The following is a 22,715-nucleotide window of genomic DNA, read 5'->3' on the forward strand; positions in this document are numbered from 1 at the left end:
CCCTTAGGTCCCTAAGTTCCAGTGACAGGAACTCTTAAGGCATCAGCATACCAAGACATTTTGGACAATTTCATACTCCCAACCAGTGCACAAATAAAGGTCCATAAAGACATGGATGAGTGAGTTTGGGGTGGAGGAACTTGACGAGTCGTGACCTTGACCCGATAGAATACCTTTGGGATGAATTAGAGCGCAGACTGCGAGCTAGACCTCCTTGTCCAACATCAGTGCCTGACCTCACACATGGGCTTTTGGAAGACTGGTCAAACATTCCCATAGACACACTCTAAGCCCTTGTACACACGGTCGGACATTCTGACAACCAAATTCGTTGGATTTTGTCCGACGGATTTTGTCTAATGGATTTTGTCTGAAACTGTTGCATACACACGGTCGGACAAAGTTGTCGGACAATCCGATCGTCCAGAATGTGGTGACGTTATTTCATTACGACGGGACTACGTTCAGGCTAGTAGCCAATAGCTTTGGTCTAGGAATTTGATCTGCGCATAGGTGGCACTTTGTCCGATCGGAATTCTCTAGACATAATCGGACAAAGTCCGATCGGATCATGTTGTCGGAAAATTTTATAGCCCTGCTCTAAAACTATGTTGGTCGGATATTCCGACGGAAACAGTCCGATGGAGCCCACACAGAGTCGGATTATCCGACAACGCGGTCCGATCGGACATTTTCCGGAGGAATGTTCGACCGTGTGTACAAGGGCTTAAACCTCGTGGACAGCTTTCCCAGAAGAGTTGAAGCTGTTATAGCTGAAAATGGTGGGCCAACTCAATATTGAACCCTACGAACTAAGATTGGGATGCAATCAAAGTTCATGTGTGTGTAAGGGCAGGTGTCCCAATACTTTTAAAAATATAGTGTATCATGAATGACTTTCATTCATGACTTATGGTTTACTATTGTGATGCTGTGACTGGCCACAGCTATCATATGGTACAGGGTGCTGTGATTGGCCAAGCACCCAATAGATTCCATTCATGCCTGTTGTTTACTAGGTGTCATGTGATTGCACAGGGATAACATAGTATCTGGGCAGATCACAGTGGTCCAATACCGAGCACCAAATTCCACTGTGTCCATTTGACACAGAGGTAGCAGATCGCTCCACCGCCACCCAGGGGGCACACCAGTGTGCATAAGTGGGGCAACATACAGGTACGTTGCGGCACCTTCTCAAGCCACCAGCCAGCAGTAAAATTACTGTTGGCCGGACCAGCAAGTGGTTAAAGGTTGGGGATGGCAAGGTTCTTCTGCCTTCTCCATTGTGAGTCCATAACTACCCTTCCTGGAAGTCTAGAGGGCTCTCTCTTCCACTCAGGTACACAGGCTACAGGCCTACATAGTGTTGGTCAGGGGTGACCCGTTTCCGAAACCTGAACTGCCAGACCTCACCCATGACATCACCAAAGGATTGGCAACAAATAAAGGGCACTACACTTGCCAAAAAAATCTGTCAAAACACATACCGTAAGTTTTCCTTGTGTTCATGGTCCAAGATCTGCAAACTATACATGCAGTAAAAAGGAATATATTTACCTTCCTGAGCTTTATCAGTGGATCTGTTTTTTTTTTATTTTAGATTTTAGCTTTCATTAACATGTCACAGTAATGATTATTTTCTTCCCTAGATTTGGAGGGTAAAGTCTTCGTCTTCCCCAAAGAAACCAACACTTCTCATGTCATTCTAAGACCTACAATTACTAAGCCATTGTTTGAAGTCAGCCTGTGTCTGCGTACCTACAGTGAACTATCCCGCCCCTATTCTTTGTTCTCTATGGCTGCTCCACGATACCCTGATGCCTTTCATATATACTTAGAGCCTCCATACACCTATAAGGTATTCAAAAGTAATGCAATGACTGCTTTCACACCAAACTGGAAACCTTTTTACTGGAGGCACATCTGTGTGACCTGGGACAACAGATATGAAGGGACCTATCTTTGGCTCAATGGAAAGCTCTCCTCCCAAAGGGGGCGCCTAAGTGGATATTATATCGATGCTGAAAGCAGTATTGTTCTGGGACAGCATCAGAGTTCTTTTGGTGGAGGGTTTGATGCTTCTCAGTCATTGGTTGGTGAAATAAGTGACATCCACATGTGGGATTATGTCCTGAATCGGGAAGACATCCAGAAGGTCCTCTCTGGTGATCTCCAAGGAAATTTCATTAATTGGAACTCCTTACGTTGTGAAATTAAAGGGGAGGTTCTCGTCAAGCCCGAACCTCAACGTAAGTCTGTCCTCTTACTATATACACCTTCCCTTTCTTTCTTTTCTTCCTACACATTTCCTTTTATGAGTATTTTTAACCACTTCGTACGCTTAGGCAGTATATAAACAACCTCGGGTTGAAGCGGTTATACCAGGATCATGGACACAGCGACAGTCATAATCCTGGTATCTGTTTCAGCCTATGATCCTCTTTTTTGTAAAAGCGATCTGAGCATCTATATAGCTGCCCAAACACTTTTACAAGGAGTGGACCGAACCCCCCCCCCCCCCCCCCCCGCCACCACATGCCACCTGAGTCCAAGTGACAGATGCACCCCGTTGGGGTCAGGAGTGCACCACAAGGTAGTGAACCCTATGGCTGACTGCTGTGGATGGCGCTCTAGGTGATTCCGGAGAGCAGGTATTCTGGAGCACCAACAGGTATTTCCCAGGGCGCGGAATCTAAGAGCCAGCGGGTGTTCCCCAGAGGATCCTAGTGGTGGGGATAGATTTAGCTGCAGTTTGGCTCCAGGTCGCGACCCCCAGGGCCTTCCAGTTCATGCTCACGGTAGAGTACAGGAAGTTAGAGAGGAAGCAGCAGACTGCGACAACAGGATAGTCAGGAGATAGCCAAAGGTCGGGCAACAAGCACGTAAGGATAATCAAGGAACACACCAAGGTCGGGATATGAAGCAGACAAGAACAGTCAGGAACAAGCCAAGACCAGTAACTATAATCAGACTTAGAACACACAGCAAGGGGCACACAGAAGCCAAACACAATATTGATCAGCAGGGTTGGCTTGCAGTGCACAGGCTAATATAATGTTTCCTGATAGGGATTGGGGTGGAGCCATGCTTTGAGGAGAGATTACATAAAACAACCAGGTAAAGGGCAGCTGGTCTCTCAAGCTGAACACATGGAAAGGTAAGCTGACAGACAAACATTACTGCAGATCCATGACACCACTGTTTCCAGGTTTTCCCATCCTACTAGGGACCTTGAAACCACTGTGGATGATCGTGCTGACTAGGGTTTAATCACTTCCAGTTTCGGTTGTTCACAGTGGCGGCTGGTCGGTCATCAAGACCCCATCTAGGTTGCAGGCGGGCAGTGGGCGGGTTGCAGGCTCCTACATGCAGCGGGCAGTGGCTCCTGTGTTCTCTCCTCTTCTGAATCACGGCGGCTTCCACCACGGTGTCTCCTCCCTCCAAGGTGTCTAATAGGATCACGTGTCCTTTCAGCTAACTGGCTTCCTGACTGGCCGGGGTGAGCATCAGTGTGGCAATAGGGAATATTCATTCGCTATTGTCCCACAACTTGGTGAGCTCAGAGTCCAGTGCTCTGCGCCCCGAGCCCACCCTTTTTTGAAGCCCATTAGAGCCTCTGACTCTAAACACATGCTTTAAAAAAAACACACACCCCCATTGGAATCCATTGTCCGGCGCCCTGAATGTAGATCAGGGGGCCGGATGCATGGATAGGTGCCCTTGCGGCCCTAATGGATGGGCCAACACTGGTTATTCATTTACCGGCCATCACCGGCTAGTAAAGCAGCTGATCAACCAATCTCAGTTTGATCAGATGCTTTGGGGAGCAGTGGAGCAATCTCCCAGACCCCAGATGTCTTTAGTGAGACGTCTGGGGCCCAATCTGGCCCCAGACTCCAGATTTCTCACTAAAGAGTACCTGTCATCATGTTGTTCATCCCTTGTGAAGGCAATAAAGTTCATCCAAAAAACATTTTAGGAACATAATGTAATAAAATGTTAATAAAATAAATAATTAAAAAAAAAAAAAAAACCTTAAAGCTCCCCCGTTGCCCTGTGCCCACGTGTAAAATGCACGTAGGTCCTTCGCCCAGAGCTTTTTTTTCTGTCGGAAAGTGGCAGGACGTTGTTCAGCATTCCTGTCCTCTCCATCCTGTCACTGAACACAGAAGGCGATAGAGGACGTTTTTGCACTACTCACTTCCTCCACCGTCTTATGTGTCCTTATGTCAGGCACTCAGGACTTGTGTAGAGCAGTGCATAGATCAGTGGGTAATTGAAACACAGCATGGAATTCAGTGGCGCCTGGTGCTCCATCTTTTGGGGGTAAGGCAAACAAACCACGGCCACCCCCCCCACCTTTGGTCCGTCGGTTGGTCCACCATCAGTCCAATTAACCAACTCTCCCCGTCACTCGCTCGTTCGTCTGCCCACCAGCCCCACACTTACCCCATCTAGGTTGCAGGCAGCTTCGACTCCTCCTCGGTGGCTTCACCCTTTTTTCTCCTCCTCATCGAAGGCTTCCTCCACATCGGCCAATATGGGAGCTTCTCCTCTCGGCCAATTGAATCTTAAGTCCCACTTCCCGATTGGCCGGGAGGAGAAGCAGGAAGACAAAAGTGAATATGAATTAGTTATTATCACACAACTGGACGGGCTCTGAGCCTCGAGCCCACCCTTTTTTGAAGCCAATTAGAGCCTCAGGCTGTAATCATGTGCTTCAAAAAAAACATTGAAATCCATGCGTCTGGCACCCTGCATGTAGATTATTCGCCAGCGCGTGGATTAGGGGGGTGGCGCCCCTGCACCCTGTATGGAGTGGTCATCACTGATGGAGGTAATAGTAATCTCCCCAATTGCTTGCCTCCACACAGTGTGGGTAGTTCTCTTGTAACCTCATAGAAACTATACTAACAGAATTTTGAATTAAAGATATAGTATCAACACACCAGAAAAGCGGTTACCTACAGAGAGACTATGGTGTCAATGGGGTTAATGAAAACTTAAAAGTTTATTGAAAAAGTCTATCACATTGTATAAAAAAAAAAAAATCACTAAATTTAACGTAGATACTATTTAGATTCATCAGCATAAAAAAAAGACAACCTTGTCTTCCCACACCTTCCATCCCCTCGCCCATTACATCAAAACAAGGGCCATAAACACCAGTGGATGTGTCTAAACCTTATAGCAAGTCTTCAGGCTCATCAACACCCGTGCATGAGTGCCCCTGGGAGCACACAATGATTAGGCAGAGAAGCAATGATTCCTCCAACCGTGTAGGTGGTCTGGTGTAGTGGTCATCAACCCTGTCCTCCAGGGCCCACTAACAGGCCAGGTTTTATGTATAACCTTGGGGGAGATGCAGACTAGAATACTGTAATCCAGTGATTCTCAACCAGGGTTCCGTGGAACCCTAGGGTTCCTCCAGAGGTTGCTAGGGTTTCCTTCAGCATTAGGCCATTTCTGCCTGATAAGTTCCCACTGACTCCATTGATCTTTTTAGCTATCTGTAAGGAGGTAATTCTTCCCAATGACCACAAGTGTAAGGACCATTCTTCCCAACTGACCATCACACCATTGTATCATAAGTTGTAGATTTCTCATTTTTAGCAGGGGGTTCCCCGAGACTGGAGAACTATTTCAAGGGCTCCTCCTTGCTGAAAAGGTTGAGAAAGGCTGCCGTAATCACTGAGCAGCAAATGATATCACCTGTGATGTATTTCAGTTATCTTGCAAACCTGGCCTGTTAGTGGGCCCTGAGGACAGGATTTGATGACCACTGGTCTGGTGTGTTGTTAAAGAGGAAGTAAACCCTGATGGGTTTACTTCTTCTTTCATTCCCTGCAAAGGTAAAGCATAATGGACTACTATGCATCGCATTTCATCGCATTGCATCGCATAGTAGTCCATTATGTGTCACTTACCTGACACAGGAGCCAGCAAAGTCACTGTTGTCCCCTGTACTTTCGAGCGTCCATCTTCTCGGTGGGTCTCGCTGCTCCACCGCTGTCGCTGGCATGCGCACGGGAGCCGCCACTCACAGCATATCGCCGTATCAGTGCGCCTGCGCGCCTCTGTCTACACCGCAAGCGTCGTAGACAGGGGTGCCTATCTTTCAGCAAATATCTATACGGTTTAGGAGATATTTTTGGACCTACAGGTGAGCCTTAATCTAGGCTTACCTGTAGGTCAAAGTTGGTTGTAAGGGTTTACAACCACTTTAACTGCAAGGAAAGTCAACTCCCTTATTAGATGCTGTATAAGCAGGGGAAACCCACGGTAGAATATGTGATCCCTCCGTGGGGGTATATAACCCCTCAAGAAAGCTCAAATGACACAATTTTCCCATCTAGTGGATCTTTGTAGACCTGCGGTGTGTGCAACAGAGTCACAATGTATCTCACGGTTCAGCTGATAGTATCTTAACCACTTGCCACCAAATCATGTAGCTCCAGGCATCACCCACGGGACCGTATTTTTAGATCCGACGGTTGGCTTTCTTGTAATAACAACCGATGTGGCTCGTCTGGGTTCCACCAGGAGACCAGAGGCACCAGCCAGCGGACGTTCTCGCCGGTGGGACGGGAAAGCCCTGACAAGAAGCACCGATTGTTATAACAAGGATTGGGAAGGGACATCCCTCCCCCTGCCGCCGCTCTGCCTGGGTCTCCCGTTTCACCGGGAGACCCGAGCGACAAGCCAACATGTTACTCAACACAACCCAATCTTTATTTTTATTTTTTTCCATAGGTTTGGGTAGAATATTTTGTACATTTGCCTTGAAAGTCATTTCTGAATATATGCATTTGATGCATTTGATCTATGCAAAAATGTTTTTTTTTTTTTTTTAAATGCCCCAGTAGGCAAGCGATTGATGTTACTTGGTAACCTGAAAAAAGTGAGCCAACTAATAAAGTGTATAGTGGTGGTCTTAGGCTGGATTCCCACTAGAGCATGCAGTAGTTCACAGCCGAAGTCCGGTGCGTCTCTATTTACTGTTTCGGGTACGATTTCAGCACAAATTTTGCGCTGAATTCGGACCGGAAATGGACCAAAAAATGCACAGGGCTCGTGTGCAATTCACACCGAAGCCGCTGCAGGGATATGTGGACTGGCTCCATAGAGAGCCAGTCAAAACCTCCTGCCATGCAGAAACCCGCATCCAGTTTGCATTATTGTGAACACAGCGTTAGGGCTCCTATACTTCTACAACTTTGGTTGTCAAGGTTGTCATTTTAACCACTTCCCGACCAGCCACCGCGGTTATACTGTGGCAGTTTGGCTCCCCTGGGGCCAGAATAGCAGGCACGCGGGTGCCCGCTGCACATCGGGGGTGCCAATGCTCGTGGTCGATGGTCGCGATGAGCGCCGGCCACGAGTGATCGTGACCAGGAGACACAGAACAACACACACTTCCCTGTTCTGACAGGAGTCACAGATCGTGTGTTCTTATTAGCTAGGAACCACAATCCGTCACTTCTTCTAGTTAGTCCCTCCCCCCAGTGTTAACCCCTTCACTGCCAGTGACATTTTTACAGTAATCAATGCACTTTTATAGCACTGATCGTTGTATTAATGCCAATTGTCCCAAAAATGTGTCAACATTTTCTGTGTTCGCCATAACGTCGTGGACACGATAAAAATCGCAGATCGCCGCCATTACTAGTAAAAATCCTGTAAATCTATCCCCTATTTTCTAGACGGTATAACTTTTGTGCAAACCAATCAATATACGCTTATTGCAATTTTATTGTTACCAAAAATATGTAGAAGAATACGTATGGGCCTAAACTGAGAAAAAAATTGCTTTTAAAAAAAAAAAGGAATATATTTATTATAGCAAAAAGTATAAAACGTTTTGGGTTTTTTTTCAAAATTGTCGCTTTTTTTTGTTTATAGCACAAAAAATAAAAAACAGCAGAGGCGATCAAATACCACCAAAAGAAAGCTCTATTTGTGGGAAAAAAAAGGACATTGATTTTGTTTGGGTGTAACGTTGCACGACCGCACAATTGTCAGTTAAAGCGACGCAGTGCCGAATCGCAAAAAAGTGCTCTGGTCAAAAAGGGGGTAAATTCTTCCGGGGCTGAAGTAGTTAATTAAAAAATTAGCAGGACAAAATTAGTAAGGTTGAATAAAGACAACAGTCCATCCTGAGTGAGTGTCTACAATTGTCCCTATCCCTATTAGGGATGAGCCAAACACCCCCCGGTTTGGTTCGCACCAGAACTTTCGAACGGACCGCAAATTTGTGCGAACTTTAGAACCCCATTGAAGTCTATGGGACTCGAACGTTCGAAATAAAAAGTACAAATTTTAATGGCTAATATGCAAGATATTGTCCTAAAAAGGGTTTGGGGACCTGACTCCTGCCTCAGGGGACATGGGTCAATGCCTAAAATGTTTTTAAAAACTGCCGTTTTTTCGGGAGCACTGATTTTTTTTTTTTTTTTTCAAATAGTTTTATTGAAAATAATGAGTGAAATACAAAGTAGGACATAAGAAGAAGGAGAAAAAAATAAAAGGGATTACAGACAAACCATAAGTGAGATACAATGTCAATAAACAACAGTGACAAGGAGCATAAAGCTCGAGCAAGTGCATATAGTCGAGGGAATATTCCAGTTCCACAGGAAGGAAGGGAGCTGGAGGGGGGGAAGGGAAGGACAGGGGGAGGAAGGAAGAAGTAAGAGGGATGGATACCAGTAAGGGATCAAGGTTAGTATATAGTTAGTAAGCTGTATTGTCTATCGTCGTGTCATTCACATCGCAGTGGGTTCAGGTTATTCTAGGGAAGAGTAGATGGGAGCACTGATTTTAATGACGATTAAATTGAAAAAAAAAGTGAAATATTCCTTTAAATATCGTGCCTGGGGGGTGTCTATAGTATGCCTGTGAAGTGCCACATGTTTCCCGTGTTTAGAACAGTCCCTGCACAAATTGACATTTAACGGAAAAAAAAAGTCATTTAAAACTGCTTGCGGTTTTAATGTAATATCTAGTTCCGGCAATATGGATGAAAATCATTGAGAAAAATGGCATGGGTAGCCCTCCCTGCCCATTACCAGCCCCTTTGGGTCTTGTACGGATATAAAGGGGAACCCCGTACCCATATTAAAAAAAGGAAAGGCGTGGTGCCCCCAGGCCCTATATACTCAGAACAGCAGTATACAGGCGGTGCAAACAAGACAGGGACTGTGTAGGTTTGATGTGTTAAGTAGAATCTGTTTGTAATTTTCAACTGGTACATTTTTAAAGTGTAGCTCCAGTCAAAAAATCAATTTTTAAGCTTTTTGGAAAACATAGGGAAGGGTTATTACCCCTGTATAATTTGTTTTGCCGTCCGTCTTTTTTCATCTCACTTGCTGTTGTCTCCTTCCGTTTGCAAGTAGGAGATGTTTGTAAGTTTGATGTTTGAAAGTAGGGGCCTGCCCTATATGCTCTGCAGAAATGTCCGAACAAGGTGTTGGTGTTGGTGGAGTGACTCTTGGTGGGTGCTGGATCGCCCTGCTGTGAACAATTATGTCAAGAATTGTAATTACATGCCATTGTTGAACAGTGGTAGAAAAATTGGGCCTTTGGTGGTTGTGTTGCTGGTGCCACAACACTAAAAGTCCTCACAGTTACTCTCGGTGGGCACAGGAACGGGCCCTGCTTTGAAATATTATATCAAGAATTGTAATTACATGCACCTGTTAAACAGGGGCTGAAAAATCTCCCATATACTCTAGTTGTAGTGCAGGAATGAGCCCTGCTGCAAAGCATTGCATCAAAAATTGTAATTAAACGCCCCTGTTAAACAGGGGCTGAAAAATTGGGCCTTAGGCATTGGTGCTGGTGCCACGACACTGCAACCTCTCCCATATACTCTAGTTGTAGTGCAGGAATGAGCCCTGCTGCAAAGCATTGCTTCAAAAATTGCAATTAAACGTCCCTGTTAAACAGGGGCAGAAAAATTGGGCTGGTGGTATCACTCAGAATCAAAAATGTTCTTCCAAGATATCAGCGGAGGAGGAAGAGGATAGACAATCAACATAACAGGACAGTCACTCAGCATCAGCATAGGCAGTCTTGAAGGGATGTGATATTTAAAAAAAAAATGATTTGGTTACATCAGCTTCAGGTGCTTGGTAGCTGGTGGTGATCCAAGACTGATTCATCTTTATGAAGGTCAGTCGATCAACCGAGTTGGTGGACAGGCGCACCCTGTGATCAGTAACAAAGCCACCAGCAGCACTGAAGGTGCTATCCAAAAGAACGCTGGATGCAGGACAGGCCAGTAGCTCAATTGCATACTGTGCAAGCTCTGGCCAGTGATCCATCCTCAAGACTCAGTAAGCCAGAGGATTTTCGGTGGGAAAGGTGTCCAAGTCTGACCTTGCCCATAGGTATTCCTGCACCATGTAAATCAGACGCTGACGATGGTTGCTGGAGCCGATCATACCTTGGGGCTGCGGACTAAAAAATTGTCTGAACGCATCGGTCAGACGGCCACCTTCTCCACCGCTCCTTCTGACCGATGCCTCAGCAACACGTTGTCCAGGACCAGGAGTTTGTAACCTCCCAGTCTCTGGGAACGCGTTGCACAGACCTTTCTGCAAGGCCTCCCGGAGATGTCTCATCCTCTGCTCCCTCTGCGATGGCAAGATAAGGTCGGCAACCTTACCCTTGTACCGTGGATCAAGGAGAGTGGCCAGCCAGTAATGGTCCCTCTCCTTGATCCGAAGAATACGAGGATCCTTCCGCAGGCTTTGCAGGATCAGGGAGGCCATGCAGCGTAGGTTAGCTGAGGCATTCGGTCTGGAGTCCTCTGGGTCACTAAGGACAACATGATCCACAGCTACCTCCTCCCAGCCACGTACAAGTCCACGGGTTTCTTGGGACTGTAAATCATCCCTACAAGACTGTTGCTGCTGCTGATGCTGAGTGCCAGCCTCCACCTCCGTGCTGACACAATCATCCTCCTCCTCCTCGTCCTCTTCCTGTGTGATGGGTGGGACAGCAGGAACACTGTCTAGATAAAGGGGGCCTTGAGAGGCAAGGAAGTCCTCCTCTTCCTGCCTCTGTTCTGCCTCAAGTGCCCTGTCCATTATTCCACGCAGCGTATGCTCCAAGAGGTGGACAATAGGTACAGTGTCACTGATGCATGCACTGTCACTGCTCACCATCCTTGTGGCCTCCTCAAACGGTGACAGGACAGTGCATGCATCCCTGATCATGCCCCACTGGCGTGGTAAGAAAAAACTGAGCTCCCCTGACCCTGTCCTGGTGCCGTAGTTGCACAGGTACTCATTGATGGCCCTCTGCTGCGTCTGCAGCCGCTGCAGCATGGCCGACGTTGAGTTCCACCTGGTGGACATTTCAGGTGGTTCTTGGGCAGGTTCAACTCCTTTTGGAGCTCAGCCAGCCGAGCACAGGCATTAAATGATCGGCGGAAATGCACACACTTTCCTGGCCTGCTTCAGGACATCCTGTAAGCCCGGGTACCTGCCCAAGAACCACTGCACCACCAGGTTAAGGATGTGAGCCACACAGGGCACATGGGTCAGTTGTCCCTGTTGGAGGGCGGAGAGGCGGTTGGTGCCATTGTCGCAAACCACCAATCCTGGCTTAAGCTGGCGTGGTGTCAACCACCTCTCGGCCTGCCCCTGCAGAGCTGACAAAATATCTGCCCCAGTGTGGCTCTTGTCCCCTAAACAAACCAGCGCAAGCACGGCATGCCATCGTTTTACCTGCGTACTTGCGTAGCCCCTTGAATGCCTACGGAGCACCGCTGGTTCTGAGGACAGAGCACTGGAAGAGGCCATGGAGGAAGAAGAAGAGAAGGGGGGAGAGAGGTGTGTCACAACCTGTAGTAGCATTTTGGAGGCGTGGTGGTGGAACAACCCCCAACACTACTGCACCTTCTCCTGCATCCTTCCCAGCTGCCAGAAGAGTGACCCAATGGGCCGTGAAAGACAGGTAACGTCCCTGTCCATGCCTGCTGGACCATGAGTCAGAGGTAATATGCACCTTACCGCTGACCGCCCTGTCCAGCGAGGCAAGGACATTGCCTTCCACATGCCGGTAGAGAGCCGGAATCGCCTTCCGTGAGAAAAAGTGGCGTTTGGGGACCTGCCACTGAGGAACCGCATATTGCACAAACTCACGGAAGGGGGCCGAGTCTACAAACTGAAAAGGCAGCAGTTGAAGTGCTAGCAATTTAGCCAAGCTAGCATTCAACCGCTGGGCATGTGGATGGCTGGGAGTGAACTTCTTGCGACCTTGGTCCAGCAGCTGGGGCAGGGAAATTTGCCTGCTATAATCGGACGTGGGTGTACTGGTAGCAGAGTGCCCGGAAGCACTTGGCTGTGACACACCTAATTCTACACCTTCATTCCTCTCAGTGCAGGTTTCAGAGAGGACTGAAGGACTAGTGTGGTTGGAGATCCCAGCTGATGAGGAGCAAGGAGAGGTCCGCTTTGTTCTTTGGTGTAAGTCTTTGAGGTACGCTTGCCAATGAGCTGCATGGCAGGTCAAAATTTGTCTGGTCAAGCATGTGGTGCCCAAGCGGCTGATGTTTTGGCCACACGAGATACGCTTGAGAAATATGTTGCAAATAGCAGTGGTGCGATCTGAGGCACTCGTCTCAAAAAAGGCCCACACCAAAGAACTTTTAGAATAACGAGCAGAGGCAGTGCCCTGCACAGGCGGAGCTTTGCGGTGTGATTCAGTCGGTGTGCTGCCCCTAAGCTGGCCTCGTTGGACATGTGCCTCCTCCTCCTCCTCCTCTCTCCTACCAGGCACCCACATGGAGTCAGTGCCCTCATCATCCCCTCCCTCTTCAATGCTGGAGCAAACCTGGCAGTATGCTGCAGCTTGTGAAACATGACTGCCAGATTGCTGTCCTTCTTGAGCATCCCCTCTCTCTGCGCTCACGCTACTGCCTTCCTCTAGCTGAGTATCATCATCAGAGCCTACAAAACACTGGGCATCCTCCTGGAGCATGTACCCAACACTGTGCTCAAAGAGTTCAGGGGACTCCTCAGGAGGACGTGGTGGGTCTAGGGAAGGAGTCACTGATGATGACATTGAGACGAGGGAAAACAATGTGTTGGTAGCTGCTTTGCTAGTACCCTGAGCCAGGGTGAGATGAGGAGGATGAAGAGGGCTTGGTCATCCACTCTACCAAGTCTTCGGCATGATGCGGCTCAACACGTCCAGCTGCCGAAAATAAGGACAAGCGTGTCCCATGGCCACGTGCTGAATGATGCACCGCGTCCACGACCAGCACTGTTGTCTCTAGACACAGAGCCTACTTGCCCTCTTTTATCGGCTCGTGCCTGTCTGCCTCTCCTTGTTGGCCTTCCAGACATGGTAATGGCCTGAAGGGAGATGGGAAAACCAGCAATTGGGTAGTGTATATTGTGCTGGAGGCACATAACACCCACTAACTCCTGCAAATGCCTTTATTATAGAACAACAGGAATTAAAGGGTAGATACCGGTGTATACTGTGCTGTGCTGGAGGCACACAACTAACTAACTAACTCCTGCAGATGGCAGATGGCTCAATTAGAGAAGAGCAAAATAGGTGGATAATGGTGTGGATAATGGATAACTGTGGCACACAGACAACACCCACAAACTCCTGCAGATGGCTGAAAGCTCAATTACAGAAGAGCAAGAACGCTAAATCGGTTGATAACGAATGGTGTATACTGCGTTGAAGGTACACAGAGAACACCTCCTACAGACGCCAACACACTACACAAGGCCGCTGCACTTATATAGTGTGGGGCATGTACTACACAGCCTGAGCTATCCTGCCTGTGGCCAATCATGGCTCTCCTTGCTGCTGGCACTGCGACTGACCAAGCACAGTGCATGCTTGGCCAATCATGCGCCAGCAATGCACTGTGGGCTGTAAGCACCACACAAATTTGGCATGAATGGCCCATAACGTTTGGTATTCGCTGAACAACCGATGTTCGACTTGAACACCAAGCTCATCCCTAATCCCTGTACATTGCACACTCACATTGATCCCTACCCTCAAGGAGCCCACAATACAAGGTTCCCTTTCATACACTAGGGCAAATTTTGGACAGAAGCCAATTAACCTACCAGCATGTCTTTGGAGTATGGGAGGAAACCCACACAGGCACAGCGAGAACGTGCAAACTCCAGGCAGGTGGTGTCGCATTTGGGATTTGAACCAGCGACCCTTTTTACTGCCAGGTGAGAGTGCTACCCACTACACCACTGTGCCGCCCAAATTTTGTTATCTAAATAACACCATTGACCGGATAACTGAGACGATGGAAAAAAGTACCAACACACGTCTGTTACTGGATTTGAAGGGCACATTACAAAAATGGAAATACATATAATGATCTTCCTGAGATATATGAGTATATATTTTGTTTTCATTTCTAGCATCTATAAATAATTTATGAATTTATTGTTCATAATCTAAAGCTTTGATCTGTCTCTATAATGAGTTTTGTCTGTTTTCTTCTCTAGACTTGGAGAATAAAGTCTTCGTCTTTCCCAAAGAAACCAACACAGCTCATGTCATTCTAAGACCTACAATTACAAAGCCATTGAAGAAAGTCAGCGTCTGTCTACGATCTTATACCGACCTTTCCCGCCCCTATACTACCTTCTCTCTTGCTACTCCCGGGAAGGACAACGCCTTTCTCATCTACTTACACCCTCCAAACACTTGTTCTCTATATATCAACCAGGAAATCACTAGTTTTAAGACAGACTCTGAGTCTTTGGACTGGAGGCACATCTGTGTGACCTGGGACTCTGACACTGGAGTGGTCCAACTTTTGGTCAATGGGAAACTCTACCCCAGAAGAGTCTCCATGAAAGGGTCTTCTATCGCAGCTGAGACCAGCATTGTTCTGGGACAGGAACAAGACTCTTTTGGTGGAAATTTTGATGCTAAGCAGTCATTGGTTGGTGAAATAAGTGACGTCCACATGTGGGATTATGTCCTGACTCCAGAAGACATCAAGAAAGTCATCTCTGGCAGACACAATGGGAATGTCATTAATTGGATATCTCTATACTTAGAGATCAAAGGGGAAGTTCTTGTCCAGCCCACATTTCAGTGAAAGCGAGAAGCTCATCGTATACACTTCATTGTTAAGATACCCCAGCTGCTGATTCTGAATTACAGTGATAATGAGGATTTATTTTTTCATCCCCATCAACCATGAAGGTTTATAATGACAATGATAAGTGATGATCAAACAATCAATGTTCTCTTGATGATTGGTGAAGGGAATGGTCTCATAGCTAAATGAAAACACATGAAAATTCTAAACAAGATTTTGATTTTTGTTTTTATTACCTATGCCGTGTACACACGAGTGGAATGTCCGACGGGAGCTTTTCATCGTATATTTCGATCGTTGTCTATGCCCCATCGGACTTTTTATGTCGGAAATTCCGACGGACCTAGAAAGAGAACACGTTCTAAATTTTTTCGACTGAACCAATTCCTATCGGGAAAACCGCTCGTCTGTACGCTGTTCCGACGGACCAAAAACAACGCATGCTCTGAAGCAAGTCCGAGACGGAAGCTATTGGCTACTGGCTATTGGACTTCCTTTTTCTAGGCCCGTCGTACGCGTTGTACTTCACCGAGTTTTGGACGGCCGGAATTTGGTGTGACTTTGTGTACGCAAGACAGCTTGAGCGGAATTCCGTTGGAACTCCTCCGGAAAAACCTTCAGAGTTTATTCCGAGGGGAAAAACCGGTCGTGTGTATGGGGCATAACCGTATTTCTTTCTTGTAATTTTATAATCTTGTTCAAAACATAATAATCAAAAAATAAATAGCAACATAAACCATCTGAAATAAAATATATAGAGAGGCAATATACAAGCTGCATTCTTTCTGTGTTTTGACGTTGTTATAAATCCTGAAATCTGATTGGTTACTTTCCCCCCCTTCCTTCGACTTCAAGTGTTTTCTAGGAGATAATAAGGGTTATTATCTAGAGGAGATCCATTGAACACTACCAGCCTTGCACAGGGGGCAATAAGTGAGGTACTTGCAGTTATATTAACCACCGCAGTACCGGGCACTTACACCCCCTTCCTGCCGAGGCCAGTTTCCAGCTTTCAGCGCTGTGAAAGACAATTGTGCGGTTGTGCTACACTGTACCCAAACAAATTTTGTTATCGATTTGTTCCCACAAATAGAGCTTTCCTTTGGTGGTATTTGATCACTGCTGGGGTTTTTATTTTTTGCGCAACAATTAAACAATTAACAATTAAAGTAAATAAGTACTTTTTCTCCTTCACTGATGGGCACTGATGAGGTGGCACTGATGGGCACTGATGATGTGTACTGATAGGCAGCACTGATGGGCACTGATGATGTGTACTGATAGGCAGCACTGATGGGCACTGATAGGTGGCACTGTTATGCAGCACTCATGTGCACTCATGGCCACTGATAGGAGGCACTGAAAGGTTGCACTGATGGGTACTTATGAGTGACACTGATGGGCACTGATAGGTGGCACTGTTATGCAGCACTGATATGCACTCATGGACACTGATAGGAGGCACTGAAAGGCTGCACTAATGGGTACTTATGGGTGGCACTGATAGGTGGCATGGATGGGCACTGATGGGCACAGAGGGGAAATGATAGGTGGCACTGATGGACACTGATAGGTGGCACTGATGGGCATCACTGATAAGGAGACATCTGGCAGTCATTAGTAATGGGCACTGACTGGCACCATTTGTGGGCACTGAATGTCATCCCTGGTGGCCATGGGTGGCATATATGGTCATCCATCCTTTGTGGCCATCCCTGGTGGTCCTGGTGGCATCCCTTGTGGTCCAGTGTGGGCATCCACGGGGGGGGGGGGGCGTGGGCTGTGCTGATAATCCATCAGTGCAGCCCCCCCCTGTCAGGAGACCAGCCGATCGGCTCTCCTCTACTGGCGTCTGTCAGACACGGCTTTTCCTATTTACACTGTGATCAATTTTTAATGTCATGTGACAGTGGAACTAATATGCAGCACTGATGGGCACTGATAGATGGCACTGATGGGCACTGATAGATGGCACTGATGGGCAATGATATATGGCACTGATGGGCACTGAGGAGGAGTGGACTGTGTCAGTAGTTTTTTTTTTATTACTTTTTTTATTTTAATTTTTTTACAATTTTTTTGTTATTTTTTTTTTACATTGCTTTCTTTTTTTTTTGGAGAGGGGGGAAGTGGATGGTGGATCAGTGTTTTTTTTTTTTTTTTTTTTTTTTACAATTTAAGTTTTAACTTTTAAATATTTATTAAAAAAATTTTATTATTATTATTATTATTATTTTTTTTTTTTATCAGCCCCATTGGGGGGGGGGGGGGCTTTGGTGAGATATCAGAGGTATAAACAGACCTTTTACATCTCCCCTTTGAGAGAGGGAAAGGGATTAAGGACACAGATTCCCCAGTCCCTTTCTCTGTAACCTCAGCTGCACTAAAGAAGAATGAACAGGAGACAGAGGCCCCTCCCCCTTTATAAACTGAAGCATCATAACACAGTTTACTCTGCATAGTTATGAATGGACAGTCAGTGACTCTGTACATTCAGAAAAGGAATGGAGTCGGTAAATGACGTATTTCCCGACTCCTTCCTCCACTCTCCACCATGACAGACATGGGACAGAGGGGGGCCTGAGGAGGACACGGAGGACCCAGGGGAGCATAGATGGGGACCCGGAAGAGGACACATTTGGGGACCAGAGCAGAACATGGAGGGGGGCCGGAGGAGGACACAGAGGGCCCAGGGAGCCGGAGGAGGATACATGGAACATTTGGGGGTTATCGGCACGGTGGTGGGGGAGTTACAAGCACAGATCTCCCTGTGTGGCTTTCAATAAAGCAGCTGAAAGCCGCGAGAGGAGGACAAGCGGCTGTCAGCTGCTTTATTGAAAGCCACACAGGGTGATCGGTGCTTGTAACTCCCCCACCACCATGCCGATCCTCTCTGAGACTGCAAAGGTATGGGATTAGGCATCGGGGCATTAGCACTAGTATCGGTATCGGTGCAACCCTACTATAAAGTACATACAATTATATAAGATCCTAGAACAAACCAGAATTTTTGTTACAAATACAACCAACTATGTGAGAAGGGAACCATTGACACCGATACAGTGATCAGTGCTAAAAATATACACTGTCACTGTCAGGAGTGCTGTTAGAAATCACAGGGCTCCATACAGCCTACCTGACAGGGCTCCCCCCCAGGGCCAAAAGTGACTGAGGTCCCTTTCTCTGCAACCTGAGCTTCGCAGATACATGAATAGGAAGAGCTCTGAGGCTTCATGCTTATTCACAAACTGAAGCATAGTAAATATCGTTTACAATGCTTTAGTGATGAATGGACACAGGAGTGATAATATATACTACAGTTAGTGTAATATATATAATACAGTGCAGAGTATGTAGTGTGTATAGTGCAGTGCAGAGTATATAATACAGTGTATTGAAGTGGTTAAGGGGAACCCTATGGCAGGATTAAGAAAAAAACTGCGTGGGACCCCCCCCAATCCGCACCAGGCCCTTTGGATCTGATAAAGATTTTAAGGAAAACTCCATGCTAAAAAAAAATAAAAAATGGCATGAGATCCCCCCAAAATCCATACCAGGTCCGTTGGGTCTGGTATAGATTTTAAGGGGGGAACTTCATGCCAAATTTTTCCTTTTTAAATGGCGTGGGGGTCCCCCCAAAAGTCCATACCAGACCCTTATCCAAGCATGCAGCCTGGCAGGCGAGGAGAGAATGGAACGAGCGCGTGCCCCCCCCCCCCCCCGAACCATACCAGGCCGCTTGCACTCAACATGGGGAGGGTGCTTTGGGGGTGCCCCCCCCCCCTCCAAAGCACCATGTAGCAGTAGTAGTTGCAAGTATCCCTATGTTGTGTGAGAGAAATATCCTGTTAATATGACAATTTTGTAAAAAACAAAACAAAAACAAAAATCCTAATTTTGCAAAGAATTGTGGGGGGAAAATATTACAACTTCAAAAAAACACACCATGCCTCTTACCAAATAACTTGGATTGACTCCATTATAAAAAGGGGTCATTTGGGGGATATTTTTACTTTACTGCCTTGTTAGGGGTCACTCTCATTCAATCTATTTCTTTTCCCCAGTTTCACTAGGTTGGTTGCTGTTCATTTTATCCCCCTCTGGCACTGACTTTGCACTACTGAGATAGATCACGTATACCTGGTTCAATTATACTAAGTTACCTATCTGCAGCCCATCAAAGTACCCGAGCACCTACTGTATCTGCAGCCCATGCCTCATAGAATATACGTTGGGGTGTTTGCTTTCTCAAATGGGGTAATTTTGTAGGTAATTCCACTGTCCTGGTGCACCAAGACCTGCAAAAGTGTGATAGGTTGTCAGGAAATTAGATTAATAATGTATGCCTCTAGAAAGCCTGAAGGTGCTCCCTGCATGTTGGGCCTCTGTATGTTGTCAGGCTGTGGAAAAGTCCCACACAAGGGGTATCACCATACTCAGGAGGAGAAGCAGAATGTATTTTGGGGTGTCATATGCTGTGTGTGAGAAATAACGTGTAAATATGACAATTCTGTGTAAAAAAAATATATATATAAATATAAAATAATATAAAATAATAATAATATAATATAAATATAATATAAAATCCAAGTAAAAAAAAATTAAAAAATAAATAAATAAATAAATCTAAATATATATATATTTTTTTTTTTTACTTGGATTTTATATTAGTAACATACCCCACTTGGTTTCTATACCATAGTCATGCAGGTCATCCACATTTACTATCTTTTCTCTGGAGCTACGAGGATCTGGTGGTTGGTTGCTTTTTTTCTCCCTTTTTCGGTGTATTTTTGGCACCAATTTTTTTTGTACACGTATGTATACATATATGTATTTAAGGGTTTTTTGTTTGTTTTTTACATACACTTTTATACATATTTTTCATTCTTGTCAACACCTCAGCTGTAGTTCTATTTATTTCATATATATTAATACACAGACACATTTTTCTCTAGCCATCACTTTGGAGGATATGTTGGACTGCCCTCCGTGCCCACCATTCCATCCTGTCCTGTTTGCACTGCCGGGCCCTCTTGAATCCTATACCCACGGTTCCTGGGTGAGACGTTTTTCTGAGGGCTACCATGAGCATGTTATGTCTTGCAGATTTCTAAGTAGGGGTCCCTTTTGGTTGATACCCAATGCCAGCATTAACAGAATAAATTTTTCATTTTTTTTTTTTGTGTCATACATTCCTAAACTATTTTACTTTATTTTTTTTTATAGATAATTTTATAACTTATAATTTATAATAATAATTTATATAATTTATAATTTATAATTTATAATTTATAATTTATAAAATATAATTTATAATAATTTATAATTTATAATTTTATATTTTATAGATAACTTTATAGATAATTGTGTGTGCATCAACCCCTTAGAAAGTAAACGTCATATCACGCAAATGCATCTGGTTATATAGATGCAAGTTCACACCAATCATGGACTCATTTTTGAAATGCTGTACTTGGCTACAGAATAAATATGTATATATTGATAAATCTGCTTGACAATTTGGTATTATGTTACTGTTGATCTGTTGGAAATTGTATTTACCAAAACATTTTTACATCATTGATTTTACAATTAGGTGAGTTGTGCCTCATATAAAGTCCCACGGGTAATTCATGCATAATTTTATATCTTTATACAACCCTTTGCTACATATATCCCGGCATGGAGGGGCTCAGTGAAGGTGGTGGTGAAGGTGTGGAGGTGTCGGATCGGGTCACACAGATCATAAAAGGAGATCCGCCCGGCCTCATAATCCAGATATATCCTGACTCTGTTACTGGAGAGATTGGTGGGTAAGTAGATCCGATTACTGTTGTGTAACAGATAATACTCATAATTAGACCTGACCAATCCCCAGGACTTGTTACTACATCCAATCCCTGAATCTATCCCTCTCCTCTCTATACTGGGGTAACACATCCCGACTCTCCATTCATGTGACCCCCCGACATCCACTTCCCAGTAATGTCTCCCTGAGGAGAAACTCCGACTGCTCATCACCTGAAGACACCGAAATCTCTCTGGTGTTTCTGTGAAAATGAACATATTTGACCTGAATACAGTTTTCCTGTCATCTGATATGTGTAGATAATTATGAGCTGTGTTTCCATCCAGTAATATGTCTGCAGCTCCCTGTATATAGAAGTATACATTTACCTCTGTTATTATATCAGATAAACCTGTGTGTAAGACCCCCGCCACATCCAGACCCCCTCCATCATGGAGGAGCTCCTCATGTCTCTCTCTGTCCTCATTATCTCCATCCTCAGTATCACACAAGTCACCTGTGTCTGATTCCTGTAAGACAGTCAGTGGATCCGTCACGTTACACAGCTCCTCAATGTGACGCAACTTCCTGGACAGCTCCTCCTTCTTTATTTCCAGATCCCGGATGTAGATGGAGATCCGCTCTGCCCTCCCGGAGATGTCCCTCAGGGCTCTCTTCTCCAGGTCTTCCAGACGTCTCCTGAGATCTCTAAACAGGGCAGTGACTCTCTCGGTGTCACCGGCGGCTTCTTCTTCTACTTTCCTCCTGTGTTCCTGCAGACTCTGGACTCTTTCCTCCGTCTTCTCTCTCTTTGTCAGAAGTTTCTGCAGAACATTCCTCAGTGTCTCCTTCTTCTTCTTAGAGGCCTCTTCCGGCATTTCCATCTTATGTCCTTTATGATCTCCAGTCACACAAAACTTACAGATACAGGTCTCATCCTCAGTGCAGTAATACTCCAGGATCTTCTTATGGACGGAGCATTTCCTGCTCTCCATGGACAAGGTGGGGTCACATAAGACGTGTTCTGGGGACTTTTTGTGGACTCTCAGGTGTTTATCACACAGAGAAACCTCACAGAGCAGACAGGATCTAACAGCAGGTACAGGAGAGTCCACACAGTAAGTACAGAAGACCCCAGACTCATCCCGATCTGGCTGAGGAGACAGGAAAGTCTCTGCTATGTTACGTAGTGTTATGTTCCTGTGCAGTGCAGGCCGATCCGGAAATTTCTCTCTGCATTCAGGACAGGAATATCCTCCAGACCCCTCCTGTGTATCCAGCACATGATCAATACAGACCCGGCAGAAGTTGTGACCACATCTCAGGTTTGCAGGATCGGTATAAATGTTCAGACAGACGGAACATTCCAACTCAGCTCTCAGATCACCAGACGCCATCGCTGACAGCAGAAGAGAAACTAACCTGAAAGTCTCTGACACCGGAGAGGAATGTGGATGGGGGAGGGGTGACGTCCTCCTACACAGGGTGAGGCTGAATGAGTAACATAGGACACGTAGATAAGAGTACAGATGGAGGAGGTTTTTTTCACAGTAGTAATGATAATAATACCTTTCAACATTAGAAGACAGAGAAAGAGGGAAAGACAAATATAGAGAAGAAACCGGGCACACTGCAGCCTGCTGCCACACTGCCACTGAAGACTGCACGAGTGTTATTACAGGCGGATGAGCTCTCTTCTCCAAAATGATATGTCAACGGGCTGAGGTACTGTCACTACATGTCTAGAAGACGAGGTTATTGACTGCGAAAGACACAGAACCCAAACAATGATACGTAATTTAGCATTAC

General features: G+C 45.8%; 2 protein-coding genes across 2 annotated transcripts; one reads left to right on the top strand and one right to left on the bottom strand.

Moving 5' to 3' along the window:
- Positions 1-1,897: 1,897 nt before the first annotated feature.
- Positions 1,898-15,234, top strand: LOC143962150 (C-reactive protein-like). Its single transcript, XM_077471481.1, has 2 exons — positions 1,898-2,252; positions 14,511-15,234. Exons 1-2 carry the CDS (start codon positions 2,120-2,122, stop codon positions 15,110-15,112), a joined length of 735 nt encoding a protein of 244 aa, XP_077327607.1. The 5' UTR covers positions 1,898-2,119; the 3' UTR covers positions 15,113-15,234.
- A 5,403-nt stretch (positions 15,235-20,637) lies between these two features.
- LOC143962146 (nuclear factor 7, ovary-like) lies at positions 20,638-22,343 on the bottom strand. Its single transcript, XM_077471477.1, has one exon. It carries the CDS (start codon positions 22,301-22,303, stop codon positions 20,762-20,764), a length of 1,542 nt encoding a protein of 513 aa, XP_077327603.1. The 5' UTR covers positions 22,304-22,343; the 3' UTR covers positions 20,638-20,761.
- Between the last annotated feature and the right edge of the window lie 372 nt (positions 22,344-22,715).

The sequence above is a fragment of the Lithobates pipiens genome, unplaced genomic scaffold (genome assembly GCF_037356315.1).
Source record: "Lithobates pipiens isolate NorthernLeopardFrog02 unplaced genomic scaffold, aLitPip1_a1.2 Scaffold_8, whole genome shotgun sequence".
Lineage (NCBI taxonomy): Eukaryota > Metazoa > Chordata > Amphibia > Anura > Ranidae > Lithobates > Lithobates pipiens.

What these genes read in the sequence shown, in the direction of transcription:
- LOC143962150 (XM_077471481.1), top strand. Translation starts at nt 2,120, where the DNA reads ATGTGGGATTATGTCCTGAATCGGGAAGACATCCAGAAGGTCCTCTCT. An exon ending in CGTCAAGCCCGAACCTCAAC is followed by an intron (nt 2,253 to 14,510) that starts GTAAGTCTGTCC and finishes TTTCTTCTCTAG; the next exon opens with ACTTGGAGAATAAAGTCTTC.
- LOC143962146 (XM_077471477.1), bottom strand. Translation starts at nt 22,303, where the DNA reads ATGGCGTCTGGTGATCTGAGAGCTGAGTTGGAATGTTCCGTCTGTCTG.